Source organism: Pecten maximus, chromosome 17, assembly GCF_902652985.1.
Source record: "Pecten maximus chromosome 17, xPecMax1.1, whole genome shotgun sequence".
NCBI lineage: Eukaryota > Metazoa > Mollusca > Bivalvia > Pectinida > Pectinidae > Pecten > Pecten maximus.
The window spans coordinates 7,240,259-7,265,445 of NC_047031.1; the positions used below are offsets into that span (position 1 = coordinate 7,240,259).

General features: G+C 34.1%; 2 protein-coding genes across 5 annotated transcripts in view; one reads left to right on the forward strand and one right to left on the reverse strand.

The window, feature by feature from the left end:
* LOC117315868 overlaps positions 1-25,187 on the forward strand; it is a 548,716-nt gene that overhangs the window by 384,054 nt on the left and 139,475 nt on the right. The gene's annotated exons all lie outside the window — the stretch shown is intronic.
* Positions 1,640-25,187, reverse strand: part of LOC117314991 (ankyrin repeat, SAM and basic leucine zipper domain-containing protein 1-like) — a 43,571-nt gene continuing 20,023 nt past the window's right edge. For 3 of the 4 annotated variants that reach the window (XM_033869114.1, XM_033869115.1, XM_033869113.1), the window contains 6 exons: positions 24,269-24,367; positions 14,122-14,220; positions 11,661-11,747; positions 3,480-3,563; positions 2,333-2,416; positions 1,640-1,797 (listed from right to left, as the gene is read on the reverse strand). In XM_033869114.1, the coding sequence (XP_033725005.1) occupies positions 1,699-1,797; positions 2,333-2,416; positions 3,480-3,563; positions 11,661-11,747; positions 14,122-14,136 (369 nt within the window). In that variant the 5' untranslated portion in view covers positions 14,137-14,220; positions 24,269-24,367 and the 3' untranslated portion in view covers positions 1,640-1,698. The remainder of the gene's footprint in view (positions 1,798-2,332; positions 2,417-3,479; positions 3,564-11,660; positions 11,748-14,121; positions 14,221-24,268; positions 24,368-25,187) is intronic. The other variant, XR_004529656.1, reaches the window with a different exon arrangement.

A 25,187-nucleotide genomic window follows, 5' to 3' on the forward strand; every position in this document is an offset into this window, starting at 1 on the left:
TCTTATTTATTTAATTTGAATGGTTGAAATTATATATTGCTGCACTAAAAATCATATTAATGTTTTAACATATACTGTTCTTGGATGGGAAAGCAACGCGGGTGCCGGTATGGCACCGTTAACTCTGGTTAGAAAGGAAACTTCCGGCGTGGAATCATTTTCAATTCAGTATGTATCCAAGTAGAAAGTCTCGTGGGTTATTGAGATGCTGATTTAAAGTGTTAATCCGATGATAGGATATAGTTCAAAGTTGTTAAAGAGAGTATAGACTTTTCCCAAAATATATTCCAGACTTTCAACTCCTTTCTTATTAAGAACGCATGCATACATGTCCCACAAACGGGAGGCCGTCCCTTAATGACCTCAGCTGTCAATAGGAAGTTAAAGAAAATAAACCAAACCAAGCCAAACTAAGGCTTCTACAGGAATTCAGTATCACAAACCGTTAGGGCAATGAATATATGGTAAAATTAGCCGAAACAATTAGTTTCAAGTAATAATATCAAAACTGAAAATAGTCGTTTCTTATATTGAGTGATGTCATTAGACACAATTAAACGTTTTCTAGTCTAGCTATGGGTACGACATAGAGCCCGATTCTTCTAATCCTTCAGACTTAAAAGTATAGAAAAGCATACAAATGCTTCATAGTTCATCTGATTAACAACACAGCTTTTTTTGTTAAGCTTGATTGTTATTACTCATGCAATCACAAAGCAAATCAATCTGATGGATATTCAATTCAAAATATGTGAAAATTGAAGGTAAAGAAAAAAATGTGATATTTTATGTTTCATGTTTATTCCTTTCATTCTAATTAACAAAATGAAAAGGGTATGAGATACATACTTAACTTGGCATTCTTTGAAATGTTTGTCATTTTAGTTTTGATGTCGAGACAAGTAAAGTATAAAACATTGCTAATTTGAGAAAAAAATAAAAACAAATTCCATATTATTTTGCCAGAACTTCATGTCTTAACCTCTAATTATGTACATACCAAATTAGAAGAGTAAAGGTGTATACATATGAAAGCCTCGGATTTCTTTTCAATTTAGCTTTCAAAACAGAATATGTCCAAAACGTATCTCAATTAAAACATAGAAAATATGTCCATGTCATTTTGCCAGAATATAACTGCTAAAATTATCATAAAATTACGTACATAATTGGATGGGTACGGGGTGTATATGTATGGTCTAAGAATTCGTTCAAAATATTACCACCAAAACATAATGTGAGTATCTAAACTCATCGTAAAATAAAACAAACGATATTATTTTGAGACAATGCTAAATATTTCAACGTTATGTTGCCATGATATAACTTCACATACTAAATTGAAAGGAGATGGGGTATATTCCTATGGATATAGAAGCTTTCGAAAAACTTACCACAAAAGCTGTGCGATTTTGGGAGGGACGCCAAGGCGGATGCTGGGGCAAGAGCATTTGCTCACAGGTTAATAGGGAAACTCCGAGTAAGGAAGCATTTACATTTCCATACGGTGTTTTCAAGCAAAAAAAATCAATGAGTTGCTTTGAAAATAATGATCTTAAACAGTACTTAGATGATGGAATATTTTTTAAAGCGGTTAAAAATATTAGTTTTTTTTTCTTTAGATTATAGTCTAGGGTGTTCTCTTTTTTCACAACAGATGTTCCAATCTGACAATTCCTTTCTCGTTGTACAGTCATATTATCTGTCTAAAGAGTATTGAAATGAGATTGTTCGAATAGGTCGATGATTCATTTTCTTCTTTTTTTCCTGGCTTGATGATTTGTTATAATTGTGTTGCTATTAGAAAGATAATTATAAGGAAATATTTAAAAAAAATAAAATCAAAAAATCAAAACCTTGAAAATAATCGATAACTCTACTATTATCGAACAGTATATAAATTAAATCGCTGTATGGGGATTATGATCACATTTATAAGTTGCCATACTGCAGCTTCAACGGAAGGTACTTGTATGGTGAAATTAGGCCCATCAAGTAGTTATTAGTTACAGGTAATAATTTAAAAACAGACATTAGCTCTTTCTTGAAAGAAATCCTTATTCTATTGTCCGTCTAACGATGTCCAAACTTGTTCATTAAGGGACGTCGTCGTATAACGCCACAAACGTTTTCTAGTATACCTAATGGTAAGACATCAAGCCTGATATGTCTATTCCGGAAGACTGACACAGGTAAAGAAATACACACTATACTAAATACTACTATTAAAAACCGTTCAGGCAGCTTAGTCTTTGTATCGCCTGTAATGATATATTATTAGTATTATCGTGCGCAGATATGTGTTAATTTGATAATACATTACAAAGCCTACCTTATTAATATCTGCTCCCTTGTCAAGGAGTAGATTTACCACCTCTTTGTGACCGTGCCGTGCAGCCCATTTCAATGCTTCCCCCTGGAAAATGATCAGAACAGAAATATTTATCTTTAATATGTGTTTTAACATGAAATAGTTACTTCATATGTGGGATTTCTAACATGTTATGGATGTATGGACTAGCTACATAACAGGTATTAATTGATTTCAGGATTAATTGATCTTCAGTTGTTGATACACTTCCTCTCCTCTTGTTTCTAAAGTGATCGCATAACATGATTGCTGTGACGATGGCATTTAGTCGGTGCTAAATTGTCTGTGTTACCTTGGTTAATTCATCTTTGATGATATCCGAATAAAGCTGAATTCTGAGAAGATATAGAGGTTACACAATGAGAGTGGTTGCTGCATATAGAATTTATTTCATCCAAGGTTTTTTTTTTGTGACATGTTTCTACTACAATGATATTGGGTTGAATTAAAGAGGAACGTGATAAAGTATAGTTTCGCAACTTAAGTGTAAACGAGACGACCTGGACCCTGTGATGTGACGTAATATGATTGTTGATGACGTTAAAACTATTGCCAATCGTGTCAACGTTCGGTGACATCAACGCGTCAAATAGTTACAAGTAATACTTTCAATAAGGTCACTAGCAGTTTTTTTTAAAGAAAACTTCCATTGTTCGCCAAACGATGTCAAAGGGATACCAGACTTGTTTATTAAGGAACGCCGATTGACGCCTTTTAATGTTGTCTAGTCTAGCTATCGGATAAGCCATCAAGCCAGATTTTTCTACTCCGAAAGATGTACAAAGAAAAAAAATACTGCTATCATTTGGCTTTCAGATAGATTGATCTTTGTATCCCCGTCATTTTTTAAAATAATTATCGAGTGTAGACAATCATCAAAGATAAAATAAAACATTCATTTTTCATATGGAAACTGATCGATCTGCTTCTACTTTTAACAAGAGGCCCCTATAGGGATTAACAGTTTAAGAGTTTAAGATATTTTTTGACCCTGTTTTGGCCCCATCCATCAGCCCGTTGGGGTAAGTCGTAAATCCCCCGTCATTTTTTTTTAAATCATTATCGAGCTTACACACGTTTTAATATGATAATACATTGCAACACTTACCTTTTCAATATCGGCTCCCTTGTCTAGGAGTAGTGCTACTATGTCTTTGTAACCTTCCATCGATGCATGCCTCAAAGAATACCCCTGGGAAATGGTAAGAACCGACAGATAAGATTTTATTTTTAATGTAATTTCAAACATTAGTTAGTTACTTCGTATTCCTTTAACCTGTAATTGCATAGGTTTTTCATCATCAGTTGACTGTTGCATTAAAACCGTCATATTAATATTTGATCAAGTGTCATGACTGCGAAACACACCTGCAGCGAGTTCAGGAAAAAAATACTTATATTTTAATTTCAGTAACTAATTAGAATACATGTATGAAGTTTCACTGTACCTGTTTAACAAGCACAAGCTTTTTTTGTGAATTCGATTCAAACTATAAATGTAATAACACACCAAAATTGAACAGTATGAACTTCAAATCCAAAATAAGTGAAAACGCCGAAAAAATCAAATATTTCCGACACTCTTTTGACATTTTATCACACATATTCTTTTCTTGATTATATAACCAGATCAGAAAGTGTATTGGGTGTATACTTAAGGACTTAGAAGCATTTCATGTGCTTTAAACTTAGTTTTTGTGTTACAATAGTAAGTCCAAAAATTGTTAAAAAAAAAACAACAATATTTCCCTATCATTTAGCTAGAAATTCATTTCCAGACCTCTAATATTTACCTACCAAATCAGAAGTAAAAATCATGGCTTAATTTTGAAAAATATAAATACTTTCATGTTATTTGGTCAGAACTTCACAAAATATTATTGATTTTTTTTTAAATATCAACTTCAGTTGGAATTTTGTCACAATTGTTTTCTCTGTGGCTTTTAATTTTTTCCTATTTTCAATAAAAGTTTTACTACCACTTGTTCATCCCAGTCCAAATATATTCTATTAATATTGCATATATATCTTAACTATACATTAATTATCACATTTAATTGTTGTCTATTGTTTAGTTTGTTTTGTTGATTCTTTTCAGTTAACAAAATAATAAGTAAATAGTTCACCCTCATGATGCCATTGTATTATTGACCCTAGCCACAACGAGATCATAATAATAGGATTGAATTTCAATCTTTGACCAACTTATATCAATTTCTTTTAAAATAATTTGAAATTAAGGATTTTGCTAAATTACCTTTGGCTACAGACAACAAAATTTGTGAATTATATTATGGTATCCACCCAAGGGGCTAGAGGGGTGGGGATAAAATGGGTCAAAATGATTTAAACGTTCTCTCTACTCACATATATGTTCGAATCAAACACTATTCATAAATGGATTGGTCTTAAGGTGTTTTACCAAATTTGTGAATTTCATGACCCTTGGGTCTCACGTTTGCCTCAAAGGAGGTTAACTTTACTATAGTTTATATAGGGAGATCACATTTTGACTATGATTTGTTTGATTTGTAATGAAATTCATTCTAACTTTGTTAACATTATCAGAGTGTGATCACAGGTTAATGGTATGTACATGCTTGCCCTGACTGACATCCAGGGACTGATGGTTGGGGCCAAAATGTGTCAATTAAATTTACTGAAATACTCCAAATCACAGGTGACCGTTAAGGCCCATGGACCTCTTGATTTTTTGTTGTTGTTTTTTAAATTTTCAAAAAGTTTATCTGACTGCCTGTGACCATTCTGTCAGGTGACATAATTCTCTATTGTAATTCGTTACCACATAATTAATTGTATTACTCGTAATAAACAACCAATTCTCGCTTTCGTACTTTTTTGAAATTGCTTGATGTAAAACATCGGCATCACGACGCCAAATGTCCTCACTAGACCTTCTTCTTATACAATGATTGGCTCCTCTCGCCCGATTTAATCAAGTGATATGTTGTATTTCCCTACCCATTGATACAAAGTAGCTTATACATGATTCCAGTCATTACTGCCTACATTTGTCAAGTTTAGCATCAAAAACTAAATTTGATATTTTCATAAAATAACCATGTTATGAGATGTATCCCTTATATTAAACGACTTGGCATTCTTTGAAATCCATTTAAATAAGGTTTGATGGCGAAAAATGTGTAGTTCAAAACATTGTTAAATTTGAAAAAAAAAACAGATCTTCATGTCTAGACATCTAGACATCTAGTAATGTGCAAACTAAACTTTAATTTTAACTTCCCAATGTAAGGAATAAAATGTATTTCACAAATTACCACAAAAACATAATTTGAATATCAAAACTAATCTTAATGTTGAAAACGGTATTATTAAGAGGCAATGCCATAATATGACGCCTAGACCTCTAATGAATTAACATAACGAATTGAAAGGGGATGGGGTAAATTCCTATGAACCTTTAAACTTTTCCAAAACTGTGCGATTTTGGGGAGGGACGCCAATGCGGATGCTGGGGCGAGAGCATTTGCTCACGGTTAAAATGGAAACACCTCGTGAGGAATTGCATTTCCTTAATTTTGCAAGTAGAAAGATCCGTGAGTTGGTTTGAAAATAATGATAGGCATTAATTGCATGATATAATATTTTTAAATCGGTTAAAAAGATTAGTGATTTTTTCTTTAAACAAGCTATTTTGTGAACGTAATTCAAATTGTAAAAGCTATTACCAAACAACTTGAATCTGATAAGCAGTTGGTCCAAAGTGAGTGTGTGCAGAGTTATAGTATGCTGTGCCTGATAAGGGTGTATCATCAGGTAAACTGAAATGTCAGTCAACTTCATCCGATGCGAGCACGTTTTTCAGTACTTTTATTAGTTTACTGATTAATATTTACATAGAGTAACAACGTATCACACTGCCTCAATGTTAATCCAGGTTGCATCGACGAGCGTATAAATGCAGTCAAGACCACATGGCGTGATTGTTACGTCATTTTGATCAACATCGTGAAAATGTTGTGTTATGTACTACGGATGAATCAACTACAACAAGGATAAGGATAATGATTTAGAACAATTGGGTTATATGACGTCATTTTAACGCTATGCTGAACATCGTCACGGTATCATGTTATCACGAACACAGGTGTTGTGTATGTTTATTTTTAGTAAACACATGCTTTTCCAGGTGGTTTTGTTATGATGTCTGAGGTCACGGTAGGTATTGTAAACGGACACTACAGGTAAACATGAAATGCACGGGCCAGGCACAGTATTACACATATTGTGGTGAGTATTATCTCTTTCTTCTGTAGATATATTGTTGACTGTTTTTGAGTCTAAAAAAACGTAAAATCTGTCAACACAAACTAAGTGTGGTCACTCTATTGTAACGACCTTGATTACATGTTACCGATATCAAGTTATAGTATTTTATATATGTATTAACTGTGAACAATAATGTCATGAAATATTGCTATTAATGTTGTTGAAATGCATATATATATATATCTATATATAACCATTACAAGTAATTCGTATCCTCCATACATTTATGTGAGGATCCAGTGTTATCTGGATTATACTGTTCATATTACTTCTTTGACCCATATATATATATATATATAAACTGTATGTAATTTTCATAATAATTACACGTACATTCTCCTCGTATAATTTGTAATGTATGGAAGTGCTCTTGAGCTATAAGTTGTGTAGGTGTCGGGACAGAGTTTGATTGTATGGAAGCCTTGTAATGCCATAATTCGAAATGTTTGGAATATGTTAAATTCATCATGTATTCATGTATTGTTTGACCAATACAATATTATTATATCGTGTTTGGCTACGGAAGCATGTATTTGCCGTTAGTGTTTTCATTTATGGTTTATTCAGTTTATAAGTAAATAAATCAGTTAGTTTATAGGGTGGTGGGTAAGTGGTATATTATATCTATTATTAGTGTTTGTGTTGTTTAAAGATTCATAGGGGGGAGTCTGGACCAATTGGGACCTACAAAAGTGGTGATAGGACAGCTGGGATTCACAGCATCAGGACCTAGGTCTAGCGGGATCAAGGTCAGCTGCATAATACTACCAGTCATTCATCAGGAGGTCAGGGACATGAGACACCGTGAAAGGATAGTTAGCCTTTTCCCATACGTATGGCTTGTGTGGTAACATTGACATGTTACTATGTGTGATCGTTGATGTTGAGGTATACCTTTATATTCATAGACTTAGCTTGTGCTCTTTAAATCATAATTGTTGCACTTGTACGAAGGACGTATACACTTCAGTCAATGGACACTGTCGCACATAGCTCGAGTGATAGTTGGTGTGACTATGTGTGTGTGTGTGTGTGTGTGTGTGTGTGTGTGTGTGTGTGTGTGTGTGCAAGCTATGCAAATAGATGATTTTATGCAGTAACACATTATTTTTTTTGCAATTTTATTCTGTTCGGGTTATGTCCCTTTATGCGGACTTTTTATCCCGTTGGGGGCCCCAGAGCACACAGCACTTGCTGGTCGGTGATTGGCTATTTACTTTTCTTCACTTGGAATTTTTTTGTTCATCATCGCCATTTTGTTTTTACGCATATAGAACTAAATCTCAAATTAAGCTTTTTCGAAGACCACCCTTATTCCACCCTTTTACAAGCAATACAGTTTTGGGTAATTCTGCCAAATATCCACTCATGATGTTAATTGTCATTAAATTTGTATTTTGTTCTATTTCAGTGTAGTTCTGTCGAAAACCTACCTCAGATTATTGTCATACGGTTTATATTTTGGCGTAATTCTGTCGAATTTCAACCTAAGGATGTAAATTGTCATACAATTTGTATTTTGTTCTAATACTGATGCGGAATTAGCCCTCTTATGATGAGCTTTTCCAAATATTTCTGATGATAATAATTTTCATGTTTCTATAATAAATTGTCATCTTGTATAAGATGGCCTTTTCAATTCAATCATTTGTTTTAATTTTATGTGGAACATTCATAACTATATTTATACAGTCTACCCTCATTAAATCGCCACATTTTGTCCGAGTCAATTATGGCGGTATAACGAGAGTGGCGTTGGTATCGAATCATGAAAATTACAACAGTAAAAGATAATGATGTACCAACGTTTTAATAAACACACAATGAGTTAACATATAAGACACCATGGTATTGACCGTACATTTCGTAGCTTATAAATACAAATACACATTTACATATGTAATTTCTGGAAAAAAGTCATTAATTTGCTTTTGTCTCATGCCATCTGTTACAATCTGTCGGATTTTATTGGAAATTACGCCGCACTGGATCAAGTCCGATTCGGTGGCTTTATCCGATGTTTTGAGAAATCTTACAACAATTTCCATAGCTGCCTTGGCTTCAGTAGCACTGGGTGGTACAAGTGGTTCATCGTCATCGTCCTCGTCAGTTTGATTGTCATCGCCTAAAATTTTCACCGTGTCCACAGTTTTGTCCTCCGTCAAAGTTTCCGAAACGCCTTTCTGCCTGTCAATGTCAACAAATTGTCTCAGTCAGTCGGAGGTCCGGCTCGAGATCAAGGTCGTCTTGTATTCTCGTCAGTAGTCTCGCGAGATCGGAATAATTGTCATGGTCACCTGAATAAGAACACTTATTGAGCAGAAATCAATCATGCTTTATTACATATCAAACCATACCTGTGTGTAGATGTCGCATATATAAACATCGATACATATATCTACCTCAGCGATAGAAACTCATTCAAGCGTATAACTAAGTTACCCGTAAAAAATACCCTAATTCTATAAATAGAACATTAAAGAGTTCCTCGATCGAAGAAAAAACGGACCAAGATGGCGATATCATCGAGGGTCATATATAGGGATTCGGGACGTTTTTTATATTGTTATGAACGTGGCGGATGGCGGTATGCGAGGGTGGCGAACCTAACGAGGGAATGATATAGACGGGAAATCTGTTCTAGGGGTGTAGGTGGCGGTATGCGAGGGTGGCGGTAGATTCGGGTGGCGATAGGTCAAGGGTACACTGTATTTTGTAATTGCGTAGTTGTGTTCTCATTTTCGTGATAGCATTTATCCAACACTCGTCCTACGTTACACGTGTAACAACTCATTGTTAAGTTATAGGTCGTATAAAATCTTGCGCTATGAGTATATTTTTTTTCGGTGCTAAATTGTCTGTATTATCTGCGTTTATTCATCTTTGAGGATAGTCCTATACAGTTGATTGTAAGATATAGAGTTTACACGATTAGTGATTGTTGGATGTGGAATTTATTTCAACCAAGTGTTTTGTTTTTTGTTTTTTTTTTGTGACATGTTTCTACCACAATGATATCGGCTTGAATCAAAAGGAAACGTGGTCAAGTATAATTTCTCGAATGCAACTTAGGCGTAAAAGGCGACCTGGACCCTGTGATATGATTATTGATGACGTTGATAACTATTACAAATCAGGTCAAAGTTTGAATTCTTGACCAATCAAAAGGCGCGTATATTCCACTATTGGAATAACATATGTATATATCCAACAGTTAGCTCATGTATGTAATGACCTGAGAGTGGAATAAGTTATTGTGGTAAAAAATCACATCACTTTTTGGAGATCTATTGTTATTCAGAGAATATATTTTAATATCTATCTCAGTTGGAGTTTTGTTTCATTTATTTTCTCTGTGTCTTTTAAGTTGTTTCCTGTGTTCAATAAAAGCTTTGCTTTACTCATACCAGTGTGTATCTGTTCTAATAATCTTGTATCTTTATCTCAACTACATTTTCATTTTCACATTCAATTGTTGTCCATTGTTTAGTTTGTATTTTTTATTCTTCTAAGTAAACAAAATAATACGTTAACATTCCATCTTCCCCATGCCTTTGTATCATCGGCCTTGCTCTTGCAGCCTCAACAAGATATTTATAATGAGATTGGATTTCCATTTTTCATTTTCTTTTATCTATTTTCCTTTGCATTTTTTTATACCTGACTACATGCTATACATTACAAACGTATTGAACATTTATGTAAAAGATTTTTTTTTTTTATTTCTGAAGTAGTCATTTATTTTTTATATTTCATCCCATTTGAGAATTTCCAGTGTTGAGCCAGACTGATCACTTTTTGTCAAGGGACATAACTATATACTCGTTCCCATGTAATCAATTCATTTACTAGTTACAAACAATCAGTTCATGCTTCTTAATGTGTTTGATTTGTCAAGACGCCAAATGTCCTCAATACACATATTGTGTATTAGTTCTTTTGGTTCCTTTGGACCGATTTAATCTTTTAATGTGCTTTATTTTCGTATCTATGTCTTTATGTTTAAAATAGAATATCAAACTCAAATGTTTTATGAGCCATTACTGCCTACATATTTGAGGTTTTGTATCAAGAACTGGTCATCATAAGGGTTATATATATATCAATTTACCAAAGGTGTGTGTTAAAAAGAATGTATGAGACCTCAACGTTAAGACCTTACTTATAAGGCTACCTACTCCCAATGGAGACAAGTTTCCAATAGTTCAATTACTGTCACAAAAGAGTTATTCTTGATGTTATGTAATATCTGCTTTTTCTTTTGACTGGAACTTACCTGTTCTTTTCACAAAATCGCATTAATAGACAAATCTTTTGGTGAATGAGAAGATCTTTTTATTTTAATTATTTTATGTTTCTGTTGTTTTTAATATCCAAACTATAATCAACAAATTACACTAATCGAAGTTAATGTTTCGGATCGTAAGTGCAATATTAAGCACATGCATATGTTTCTATACGTCAGTGTTGACAACATCGTTACACACTTCAATACATTTATTGCATAAAAGGACTTTGATCTTCGGTCATTTTACCTATTTTGCATTTCTATCAATTTGTTTCATATGTGAAAAATGCGTATCAGATTTGAAATACCCGAAACATTCACAATATATTTACGATTCCGGCGCTGAACTTAAACACATCTTAATACTATGTTAGCCATCCGGGTTTAGATAGTCCTACTTTGTTTTATAACGCCATGATCATATTGCTTACAACGGAATTTGATCTGAGGATACCTTGGATTGATATATCAACGTCTTAGCATCAGCAGATGGAGAATATTTGATGCGAACCCCAAAGTAAAGGAAAAGTATAGTTTTGCTCTGACGTTATAATATTTAACTCACTGATATATAGACATGCATGTGATTTATCAATATTTACAAATTTGGAAATAAAAAAATGATTCCGAATGAAGCTTTTTCCTTCCTACTTCTGACCTTTGGCATTACAACTGTCCGTAAGCTCTTACCGTATTCGGGTGTGCACCTCGATCCAAAAGTTCTTTCACTCTGACTATATTGCCGTTCTTAGCAGCGTCCTCCAGTTCGTATTTGAACTGAATAACAAAACATCACACCATTATGTGTAAGACAATGCATTGTTTGTATCGGTTTCCGTAAATTGAAGTGCATACCGATCACATTCGACATTTCCTCGATTAGCTGTTCATAAAATTAATACGAAGGCATGATGAAAAGTTCAGATAAATTATCATATGAGATTGTTGACATATAATTAAAATTCAACATGGCATTACAAACATAGATTGGATGTACTTACTTCGAAAAAAAAATCTACGATATCGTTTTTCTATGATACAACTCATTCAGGCGGAAAATATCGCTTTGATAAATAATGAAATATATTCTCGTTTGTGATATAAATTCTTATCGTGATATATGAGTAATGAAAATGATTTATATAATAGTATGGTTTCCTGGACGTTTTTCAGATCCTGGTAAATCCAACGTTAAACCCTATTTCTACACGTTTAAACATGCTGGTCAAAGAAGGTACCCCTGGTCTGACTGAGCGCAATCCTGATATGTTGTCTAAAATGGGACTATTGCAGTCGAGGGGAGCACTTCGACAGAATCTCGATGTTCGGCAGATTAGTACAGATCAAAATCATTTACCTTTCTGTTAAATGGCGATTGACATTAATTATAGAAATTTAGAATGTGGTATTATTATACATGTCTGTTATCTAAACATAGCAATATTTGCAAATTACAAATAAACATAAGAACGTCAGTCTGTCGGCGTTTTAAACACCAAACAAATCATAGCCCCATTCAAAATTTGAGAAAGACCCTTCAAATACTTTCAGCATGATACTGATAACAAATATTTCAAACACTGAATTTCAAATAATCACATGTAAGCATGTATTCCCGAAATGTGGTTTATATTGGAATATTTACTATATGCACAAAATGATAACATTTACATTTACAAATGAATTACAGATAAACCTAACTAAAAATATCCATTTGGAGTTAGTCAAGACCCCCATAAGTACTTTTGATTGTAATTTAAAATTACGACGTGTAGGCATGTTTGCATTCCGACATGTCCTGAAATTAAACATACACCTATATTCGAGAGGAACATATAGGAAATCAATCACTTTGTGACTCGCCATAGTTTATTCGAGGTATTATATTTGAAAGCTTCATTAGCATCCCCAGTCACAAAATTTCGTTGTATTTGTTGCCCTCTTGAAACATACACGGAAGAAATAGTTAAAAGATGAGACGCATAACACATGCTAATGGGAAACATAGTGGAATAAAATATAGCTTTGTGAATTCAAGAAATATTTTATCTTTTTTTTATACTTCATTGGGCTTAAATAATTGTTTTTTTTTAATTTCCTACTTTCACCAGTATCATACACACAAGTGAAACATTTCAATTGTTTTGTTCTGTTCCAGGTTCGACATCAAAGTGTTTTATGTGTTGTAATATAGATAGATAGACCGTTAAAATCACTCAAGTATTGGGGGATAAACAGGAGGATGTAGTATGTTACGTTATCGAGGACAAACAGGAGAGTTCGGTATTTGAGGTTATTGAGGATATCAGAAGAGTGCAGTATGTGAGGTTATAGAGGACAAACAGGTGAGTGCGATATGTGAGGTTGTTGGGGATAAACAGGAGCGTGCGGTATTTGACGTTATTGAGTATAGACAGGTGAGTGCGGCATGTGAGGTTATCGAGGATAAACATGAGAGTGCGGTATGTGAGGTTATTCAGGGTAAACAGAAGAATGCGGTATGTGAGGTTATTGAGGAAAAACAGAAGTGTGCCATATTTCAGGTTATCGAGGTTAGACAGGAGAGGACGGTATGCGAGGTTATTGAGGATAAATAGGAGAGTGCGGCATGTGAGGTTATTGAGGATAAGCAGAAAAGTGCGGCATGTGAGGTTAGCGAAAATAGACAGGAGAGTGCGGTATGTGAAGTTATTTAGGTTAACAGAAGAGTGCGGCAGATGAAGTTATCGAGGATAAACAGGAGAGTGCGGTATGTGAAGTTATTGAGGATAAACAGGAGAGTGCGGTATGTGAGATTATTGAGGATAAACAGAAGAGTGCGGTATGTGAGATTATTGAGGATAAACAGAGGAGTGCGGTATGTGAGGTTATTGAGGATAAACAGAGGAGTGCGGTATGTGAGGTTATTGAGGATAAACAGAGGAGTGCGGTATGTGAGATTATTGAGGATAAACAGGAGAGTGCGGTATGTGAGGTTATTGAGGATAAACAGGAGAGTGCGGTATGTGAGGTTATTGAGGATAAACAGAAGAGTGCGGTATGTGAGATTATTGAGGATAAACAGGAGAATGCGGTATGTGAGGTTATCGAGAAAAAACAGGGACAGCTTTCTTCAAACAATCAATGATTAATACATGAAATAAACACTTACATCCTGTTCATCCATAGTCCGAGTTAAGGTCTTATAGTTAAAACCTCCGTTAGAATCCCATGTTAAACAACTACGTCACATTCGTTGTCGTCTCGAAACCTACATAGAAGAAACAAAGTGAAGGATGAAATGCATAACACATTTTCATGGAAAATATATTTTAGTGATAACAAACATTTTAATAAACAATTCATGACATGTGTTTATATTTTTTCGACAAATTTCTTTTCCACAATATCTTCCATCTTGCCATTATCATCTGCGAAGGAAATATGTTTCATCAATAGTGTGTTATGTGTAGTAATGCATGATAAAAAGACGTTCAAATTAACTCAAGGGTTTGAAAATGCAGTATGTTAGATAAATAAGGATAAACAGATAAACGGGGGATGTTGTGTGTGTATTAATGGAGGATAAAAAGTGGATATCGCTGTACCATAAATGAAGAGCAGCAGGAGGATATGTATTGATTTAATTGAAGTTAAGAAAGTCTGTACCATCTAGTTTGGCAATTGTGTATACGCTTAAGACAAGTTCCCTGGATAAAGACAATATATAGACATGTATTGTGTCGTAGAAAAGTGAACTAAAAAGTAACGGGCATTGCCTGTAGAAATTCGGGTCTGAATTAGAATGGTTAGTAGCTAATACATTAACTTTTTTTTTTCTTCGTCAGTTTTTTTTTTATTATTATTATTATTTTGCCCTCTACCAGTGGATTTTTTATTACTAATTTTAATTTTACTTAAATCTTAATGTTAATTTTACACTTTATCTTTTAAATTACGGAAATATATGGTGTTGAATCAAACGATAGTTTCTGTACGATTCTTTTTCGTTTTCCTAACAGTGGTACTTGTAGTAACAAAATCACTGTCAAATCCATTCATTCAAACAACTCTCTTGTATCAGATCAATGTTTTGTATTAGGACATTAAATAAATGTCTAAAACATTCTTCTTACCGATGTTGCTAACATTGAATGATATTGGTGATATACATGTAAATGTGTCTCGATATATACATTCTTACCATCAATTTATTTAAATACACAATTTGAAGTCGCTAATCAACTATAATTTCAGCTTGACATAACAGGAATTTTAAAGGCAAATTGTATACTTCGTAAAAATTCCAAATATTCAAGGTATTTTGTTCTATTAATTTATAATGAATGAATTATTTATATATGGTTAACAAATATTGTTCAAATGGTCTTTTCTAAGGTCTGAACTTCATTGTAATGTTTTAATCAAATATGGTTGATGATATTGTATAGTTAATACGAATTGTTATTGATAACTACAAAAAAAAAACATATATATAAATACATCGATCGTTTAGAGAGTAACCGTAATTGCTTCAGTGAACTCTTTATTGTTTAGATGAGCATGGTTTGCCGATCAACTAAAAAAAGTCATTACTTTCACTCTACATCAAAATGGAAGTTGACAAACATTTCCCCTAAGATTTCAAAAATGTGGCATTGATTCTGAGGATTGTTACGATAGAATACTTTCTTAGCATGCGTTCTTACATTTTTCGCATTATAAATAGTTGATATGATGAAATGTGGAGAAATGTTGCAGTGAATTGCAAGACTTGCTACTTTTTTCAGTGTTGCTAGTTTAAAAAAAAGTGACATGAAATGAAAGAATGACTTGCTTCTCTCCTTTTCTTACATAATTAATTGTAAAGTTCAACGTGATCACAAGGAGGAAGTCATGATGATGATGATGATGATGATGATATATGATGCATGCTGATGATGGTATATGCTGATAATGATGCGTGATGATATGATGCATGATGGTGATATTATATTATGACGATGCATGTTTAATTATAACGATGATGATGATGATGATGATCATCATCATAAGTAGGGTATTTTCTGAGTAGTAAAAGGGCGAGTGTGCTTATGTGTAGTAAAGAACGTTTATTAAGATAGTATGTTTTCTGTGTACTGAAGACGGGTGTTTTCTGTATTGTAAAGGAGGATTAAAAGGAATGTGTTTTCTAAGTAGTTAAAGATGAATAAAATAAGGTGTTCTTTTAGTAGTTAAGGATGACTAAAATGAGGTTGTTTTCTGTGTAGTTAAGGAAGATCTAAACAATGGTAGTTCTATGTAGTTGATATTCATTAAAATTATGGTGTTTTCTTTTAAGTTTAAGATATTTACAAGGAAGGTGTTTTCTGTGAAGTAATAGACGATTGACAAGGATTATGTTTTCTGTGTAGTAAGGTTGTTTGAAGTGTTCATTTTAATTCATAACCAACTGTTTCAGACAAATTCTGCATCACTACGCACTTTGACCCCTGTTTTAAAGTGTCCCTCGCTTGTATGTAAGTATCGCATTACTCATTTAAGGACATTTTATCCACTGGTTTGGTGTAGCAAAATATGTCTGTTGTAATCTTAAGATATGATGATTAGTATGATTTTCCATAGAAATGATTCCGACCGGGCATCAGCTGTTCAATGAATGCAGATAACAGCTTCAAATGATGGCTGGCCAACTTTCCTAGAATTTCCTTACTATTACCAAATGAGACACGACTAAAACGTAAAATCAATCAGTAGATAGCGCTGGAAGAAAAAAAAAGAAAAAAATATCCCCTTTGTTGTTCTCCTCCAGCTCTATCTACTTAACTACTTATCGGACGCAATTTAAATCAACGTTTTTTATGGAAAGTTACCCATCAAGCTACATATCTATTTTCTTACTTCATAACATACTTGCCAATCAGTGGCTGCCAGACATTGTAATCTTGGCTCAACTTTCTGTACACAGGCAATGTTTCAAAAATCTTTTTTTTCAATTGGTTGGTTGTTCCCTTTTGGATGATACCATTATACAGATTTACGGTTGTGCTGTTTACTTATGTAACATGTGATGCATGTTGTTTATGATACCGTTTCAAATCAGTAATGTTGGGTCGAATACAATGTAAGGTATAGTTTGACGATACCATTAAAGGGCATCAGTACTCGGCCGCGTACAATATAATGTATCTTTTAATGATACTTGCTAAAATCATACTGGTAAACATGTACTGGAAGTTTGAATCATTATATGCAATAATGAACCTCTGAGATAAGACAGAAAACAGGTAACAACATGCTTTCAAAAATTAATTTTAGTTGAGAGATATGCACTGGGGCAAGATTATTATAACATACATGTTTCATCTGGCCCTAACACCAAACATAAAACCTTTTAATATACAGATGTCTTGTATGAGACATATTGTGATCAGTGCATCCCGATATTTAATGTCTAGTGATAGGACAAGAAGAAACTGATGAAGGAGTGATGGTTTTTTTGGATAACTATAATATTTTTTAAGATTGCTTGATGTTCAGCCTGAGTAAAAAAAATGTGCGAATTTATAAACTTTTCAAAAGTGTATTTTTAAGAAATGCTGTGAATCATTCTACATTCTTAATATTTGAACACGGTCCGTGTAGTTATGGAGGAGTGAGGCCCATGTAGTTATAGAGGAGTATTGCCCGTGAAGTACCAGAGGATAAAAAGAAGAGCGTGGTCCGTAAAGTTATAGAGTAGTGTTGTTCGTGAAGTTATAGAGTAGTGTTGTTCGTGAAGTTATAGATGATCAATAGAGGAATGTGGTCCGTAAAGTTATAGAGGAGTATTATCCTTGAAGTAAGAGAGGATAAATGGCGGAGAGTGGTCCGCGGAGTTATAAAGGTGTGTGATCTATGAAGTTATAGAGGAGTGTTGCCGTGAAGTTATAGATGATAAATAGAGGAGTGTGATCCGTGTAGTTATGGAGGAGTGTGGTCCATAAAGATATAAAAGATTGTGGTCTGTGAAGTTATAGAGGAAAGTTAAAGGAGTGTGGTCCATGAAGTTATAGAGAAGTGTGGTCTGTGAAGTTATAGAGTGTTGTCCACGAAGTTATAGAGGATAAATAGAGGAGTGTGGTCCGTGAAGTTATAGAGGAATGTGATCCATTAACATATAAAAGATTGTGCTCCGTGAAGTTATAGAGGATAAATAGAGTAATGTGGTCCGTGAAGTTATAGAGGAATGTGATCCATTAACATATAAAAGATTGTGCTCCGTGAAGTTATAGAGGATAAATAGAGGAGTGTGGTCCGTGAGGTTTTAAAAGAATGTGGTCCGTGCAGTTAAAGATGATACATGTAAATAGAGGAGTGTGGTACTGTAGTTATGGAGGAGTGCGGTCCGTGAAATTAAAGATGAGTGTGGTCCGTGTAGTTATAGAGGATAAATAGAGGAGTGTGGTCCGTTAAGTTATAGAGGAGTATTGTCCTTGAAGTAAAAGAGGAAAAATGGCGGAGAGTGGTCCGTGGAGTTATAAAGGTGTGTGGTCCACGAAGTTATAGATGATAAATAGAGGAGTGTGGTCCGTGTAGTTATGGAGGAGTGAGGTCCATGTAGTTATAGAGGAGTATTGCCCGTGAAGTACCAGAGGATAAAAAGAAGTGCGTGGTCCATTTAGTTATGGAGTAGTGTTATTCGTGAAGTTATAAAGGATAAAGAGAAGAGTGTTGTTCGTGAAGTTATAGAGGATAAAGAGATGAGTGTGGTACTGTAGTTATGGAGGAGTGAGGTCCATGTAGTTATAGAGGAGTATTGCCCGTTAAGTAACAGAGGATAAAAAGAAGAGCGTGGTCCATTTAGTTATAGAGTAGTGTTGTTCGTGAAGTTATAGAGGATAAATAGAGGAGTGTGGTCAGTGAAGTTATAGAAGAGTGTGAACCATGAAGATATAAAGGATTATGGTCCGTGAAGTTATAGAGGATAAATAGAGGAGTATGGTCCGTGAAGTTATAGAGGATAAATAGAGGAGTGTAGTCCGTGAAGTTTTAGAAGAGTGTGGTGTGTGAGGTTATGGAAAAGTGTGGTCAATGAAATTATAGAGGAGTGAGGTCTGTGAGGAGTCTGATCCGTGAAGCTATAAAGGATAATAGAAGAGTGTGGTCCATAAAGGAGATGTGGTGTTGTGTGTGTAGGTATTGATAATAAACAGAAGGGTATGGTCTATGTAGGTATAGGGATAAATAGGAAGGTGTGGTCTGTGCAGGTATCGATAATAAACAGAAAGGTATGGTCTGTGTAGTTCTGGAGGATCAACAGGAGGGCGCGGTCTGTTTATGGATGGATACAGAGGAGTGTGTGGTCTATGTATATATGAGGGATAGCAGGAGGGTGTGGTCTGTGTATGTATCGATAATAAACAGGAGGGTGTGGTCTGTGTATGTATCGATAATAAACAGGAGGGTGTGGTCTGTGTATGTATCGATAATAAACAGGAGGGTGTGGTCTGTGTATGTATCGATAATAAACAGGAGGGTGTGGTCTGTGTATGTATCGATAATAAACAGGAGGGTGTGGTCTGTGTATGTATCGATAATAAACAGGAGGGTGTGGTCTGTATATGTATCCATAATAAACAGGATGGTGTGGTCTGCGGAGATATCGATATTAAACAGGGGGGTTTAGTCTATGTAAGTATCGATAAGAAACAGGATGGTGTGACACTTGTATGCATTCGGGTTAACAGGGTGTGTGGTCTGAGTAAGAATCGATAACTAACAGAAAGGTGTTGTCTGTGTATGTAAAGATGATAAACAGGAGGGTATTATCTGTATAGGTATCGATAATAAACAAAAGGATGTGGTATATGTAGTTATTTGCAGGCGATCAGAAGAGTGAGTTGTTTATTGCAACGAACAATTATTTAAGGATTAAACTGTCTTTTTAGTATCTATGGTCGATATATATGCCAGAGCTTTGCAAACAAACGTCAGCTTGTGCGCCAGAAGAGTTACCCTAAAAACCTAGATCGCTGTAGATTTTATTTAATTATTTGAAATGTATGTATATCAATTAATAAAGGTGACCTTTAAAACATCAACGTAGTTTGAATTATCGCAGTATTTAATTATATATATATCTATTAAAGTGACCATCAAAAGAACGATCACCGTAGATTTAATTAAAGCATTGTTAGCTCACCTGGTCCGAAGGACCAAGGTGAGCTTATGCCATACCGTGGCGTTCGTCCGTCCGTCAACAACTGACTTATTTGACTTCTTCTTCATAACCGCTGATCAGAATTTGAACAAATTTGGTCAGAAGCATCCCTATGGCTAGGGGACTCAAAATTGTACAAATGATGGAGCTGACCCCCTGGGGGCATTTGGGGTGGGGCCAAAAGGGGTCAATTTGGAGCTATTGGTATAAACGACTTCTTCTCTGAAACCAATCAATGGATATCGCTCATATTTCCCGGGTAGCATGGTTATGGGGTGGGGATTCAAAATTGTAAAAATTTTGTGGTTGACCCGGCCGCCAGGGGGCTGAGGGGTGGGGCCAAAAGGGGTCAATTTGGCTAAATTGATTTAAACAACTTATTCTCTGAAACTTAGCAATGGTTTGACTGGTAGTATACTATTGGGGTAGGGATTCAAAATTGCATAACGGAATGAGCTGACCCCAAGGGAGCAGAGGTCAGGGTCAAACGGAGTCAATTGGTATAAACAAGTTCTTCTCTGAAACTAAGCAATGGGTAGCACTCACATTTGTGTGGTTGCATCCCTATGAGGTCCCGCTAAAAGTCAATATCATTTCATGAATTAATGCACTTTTTGGACTTTTCAGTATTAAAATAAAACCAATGTACATGTACCCATATAAAATGCTTATGATATATATTGACATAGCAATACCAGCGACAAATATACTTCAGCATCATTCTCGTTTCATATCTCATGAAACCAGGTGAGCGATACAGGCCCCCCTGGGCCTCTTGTTTAAAAAAATCACATAAATAAATACTGTTGGTAGTAAATCTAATTTCTTTTGATTGAATTATTATATTGTTAAATTATTTATAGAAGAAAAAAAAGGGAATCCTATAATCCTATATAACGGTATATTGCTTTTTAACTATTTATATCATAACTCTTAATATCTAGATCAATGTAAATTATTTTATTGTTTAATTATTTATATGAATAATTAATGTGTCACTAAAAATCTAGATCACAGTCGTTTTAATTATTCTACTGTTTAGCCTTTTATACTTATAGTTAAAGGTGACCCTAGAAATCCAGATCACTGTAGATTTGATTATTTGATGCTTAACTATTTATATGAATATAATAGTGACCCTAAAAGCCTAAAAAAAAAAAAAAAAAATTATTGTTTAACTATTTATATTTATGTCGAAGAGTGACCCTAAAAATATTGATCGGTGAATTTTGATTATTTTATTTGATATGTATGTATATCAATTAATAAGGGTGACCATAGAATTAGTGTATTATTATTGATATGAAATCAATAAGCGTACCCCTAAAAAGAGCATTGTGTGAGCAATCACACAAATAAATAAAGGTGACAGTAAAAATTGGTTAGTTTTAAATGAATTATTATATTGATGAATAATGTATAGGAAAATATAAAGCTAATCCTGTCGTCCTATATCCGGTAGACTTATTATTTTTATTATATGACTTTTTATATCAATCATAACCCCTAAAATCTAGATCAATGTAGATTACTTTATTGTTTAGTTATTTATATCAATAATTAAAGATATCACTAAAAATCAGTTCACTGCAGAATTAATTAACTGTTTAACTATCTATATGAATAGTAAAGGGTGTCAGTCAAAATCAGGAACACTCTCGATTTAATTGTTTTATAGTGTAATTATTTATATAAATAGCTTTAAGTGTCACTAAAATCCAAACACTCTAGATTTAATTTATCTTCTGTTTAACTATCTATATATGGATTGAATAGATTTTTTTAATTTTCATTGCGGCTAGGAATACCAGTAGCTAGATACATATCACGTGGCGCGCGGCATTTATTTAAATAACCTTGATTTAAAAAAAAATGATATCGAGAAAACGAGAAATCTTCGTTTACCGTGTCCTTCCGCTCCGCAGTTTGCAGTAGTTTATTTATTTATTTTTTGCTTGTTATTTAAAACAAAGAGACATGAAATAACATCGAATACAATAATTTGTGCTAAATTAGATTTAATTTATGTAAATAGATTACAAAGAAAACATAATTTACGGAAATGAAACTATTTTTCAAACGTATCGATATTTTTCTGATGTTATGTGTGGAAAATCAGCACGAGAGACAATGTTTTCATACGGTTTCATAGTGTTTTCATGGTCATATGTTTGTTGTTTTCACTTGGTATGTTCATATCAGCAAACAACATTAGGAATGTAAATATATGAATATGAATATGAATAGTTATATGTGTCACGAAAATTAAGATCACTGTCGATTTAATTGTTCTTCTGTTTAATTATCTATATGAATAGTTAAATGTGTCACTAAAAATCAATATTAATGTATACTTATTGTTTTACTATTTAAGTATTTATATAGATAGTAAAAGGTGTCACTGAAATGTAGGTCACTGTAGATTTCATTTTTTTACTCTGTAACTATTTACATGAATAATTAATGGTGTGAAAAAAATCTAGATCACTGTCGATTTAATTGTTCTACTGTTAAACTATTTATATAAATAGATAAATGTGACCCTAGAGATCCAGATCACTGTCAATTTAATGAGTTAATGTTTACCTATTTATATTAACAAAATAGTGACCCTAACATTTAGATCGCTGTATATTTTATTATCATATTTGTAATGTATTATATCAATTGATAAAGGTGACCCTCAATTGTGTAGTGATGGACGATAACAACGAGGGTTTGTTCTGTGTAGTGATGGAGGATAACCACGAGGGTTTGTTCTGTGTAGTGATGGAGGATAACCACGAGGGTTTGTTCTGTGTAGTGATGGAGGATAACCACGAGGGTTTGTTCTGTGTAGTTATGGAGGATAACCACGAGGGTTTGTTCTGTGTAGTGATGGAGGATAACCACGAGGGTTTGTTCTATGTAGTGATGGAGGATAACCACGAGGGTTTGTTCTGTGTAGTGATGGAGGATAACCACGAGGGTTTGTTCTGTGTAGTGATGGAGGATAACCACGAGGGTTTGTTTTGTGTAGTGATGGAGGATAACCACGAGGGTTTGTTTTGTGTAGTGATGGAGGATAACCACGAGGGTTTGTTCTGTGTAGTGATGGAGGATAACCACGAGGGTTTGTTCTGTGTAGTGATGGAGGATAACCACGAAGGTTTGTTCTGTTTAGTGATGGAGGATATCCACGAGGGTTTGTTCTGTGTAGTTATGGAGGAAAACCACGAGGGTTTGTTCTGTGTGGTGATGGAGGATAACCACGAGGGTTTGTTCTGTGTAGCTCTGAATGATAAAAAGAAGGACTTGGTCTCAGTAGTAATGTATAAATAAAGAGACGGGTGCGAATCTACAGTTATAGAGGATGGATAGTTTGTTCTTTGTTGTTATGGAGGATAGCCACGAGGGTTGATTTTGTGTAGTTATGGAGGATAACCACGAGGGTTTCTTGTATGCAGTTATGGAGGATAACCACGACGGTCGGTTTTGTGTAGTTATGAAGGATAACCACGAGGATTTGTTTTGTGTAGTTATGGAGGATAACCACGAGGGTTTCTTATATGTAGTTATGAAGGATAACCACGAGGGTTTGTTCTGTGTAGTTATGAAGGATAACCACGAGGGTTTGTTTTTGTAGCTCTGAATGATAACTATAAGGACTTAGTAGTAATGTAGAAATAAAGAGACGGGTCCGAATGTGCAGTTATAGAGGATGGACACATATATACATCTGTGGTATTTGTAACTATGGAAGATAAACAGGGCGGTAAGGTATTCGTTGATAAGGGAAATGATAAAAAAATGTGTATATAATGGGGAAAAAGAGGAGGATAGCAGGACGGTGTAATATGGTTAGTTAAGGATGATAAACAACAGGACGAACAGGAAAACTGCTGCATTACATTAATTGCATACGCGGGTATTTCTTATCACTGAAGGTAAAATGATGTATATGAACTCATTGCATACGCGGGAGTATTTCAGTAATACGATTATTTCATATAAGCTTTATCACAGCATTTATATGTAAATCGTATATGATCTTCATGTAAAACACAGCTTTCTTGAAACAATCAATGATCAATACATGAAAACATCGAAATATTTTAAAGTTGCAATAGACACTTACCCAGGGTTCTTCCATAGTCAGAGTTAAGATATTCTAGTTTAAAACTCCATTATAATCCCGTGTTTAACAACTCTATCACATTTGTTGTCGTCTTGAAACCTACATAGAAGTAAAAAGTAGACATTTTTATTCAAAATATAGTTTAGTAGTAATCACTTCAAAAAATGAACAAAATAATCATGATATGTTTTTATATTCTGCAAGCGAAATAATGTTCATCACTAGTGTGTTATTTATAGTAATGCACCATAAGCAAACGTTTAAATTCACTGAAGTTTTTGAAAATGCAGTATGTGAGAAAACTGAAAAAGACAGATGAACGGGGGTGTTGTCTGTGTATTAATGGAGGATAACAAGAGGATATCGCTGTACCATCAATGAAGAGCAGCAGGGGGGGGGGGGGGGGGTGTAGTTGATTTAATTGAAGTTAAGACATTCTATACCATCTAGTTTTGCAATTGTGTATAAGTTAAAAAGTGAACTAAAAAGTAATGAGCATTGCCTGTAGAAATCTGGTTCTGTATTAGAATGGTTAGCTAACAAATTAAATAACTTTCCTTATCTGCGTCAGATCATTGTATTTCTCTTTTGTTTGGATCATTTTGCCCTCAACCCGTGGATTTTTGTATTACTAAACAAGGTAATTGTACACTTTATTTTTTAGATTTTGGAAATATGGTGATAAATCAAATAATAATTTCTGTACTATTCTCTTTCATTTACCTGATAATGGTATAGTGGCAAAGTTATTGTCAAATCCATTCCCTCCAACAACTGTTATGTTTTTATCATCTTTTTGTATTTCAACATTAAATGAATGTTTAAAACATTATTCTGTCCGTTATTGCTAACGTTGAAGGAATTCTGCCTCTCTTACTTATCATATTTTGGTGAAATATAAATTTTAATGTTTCTTGGT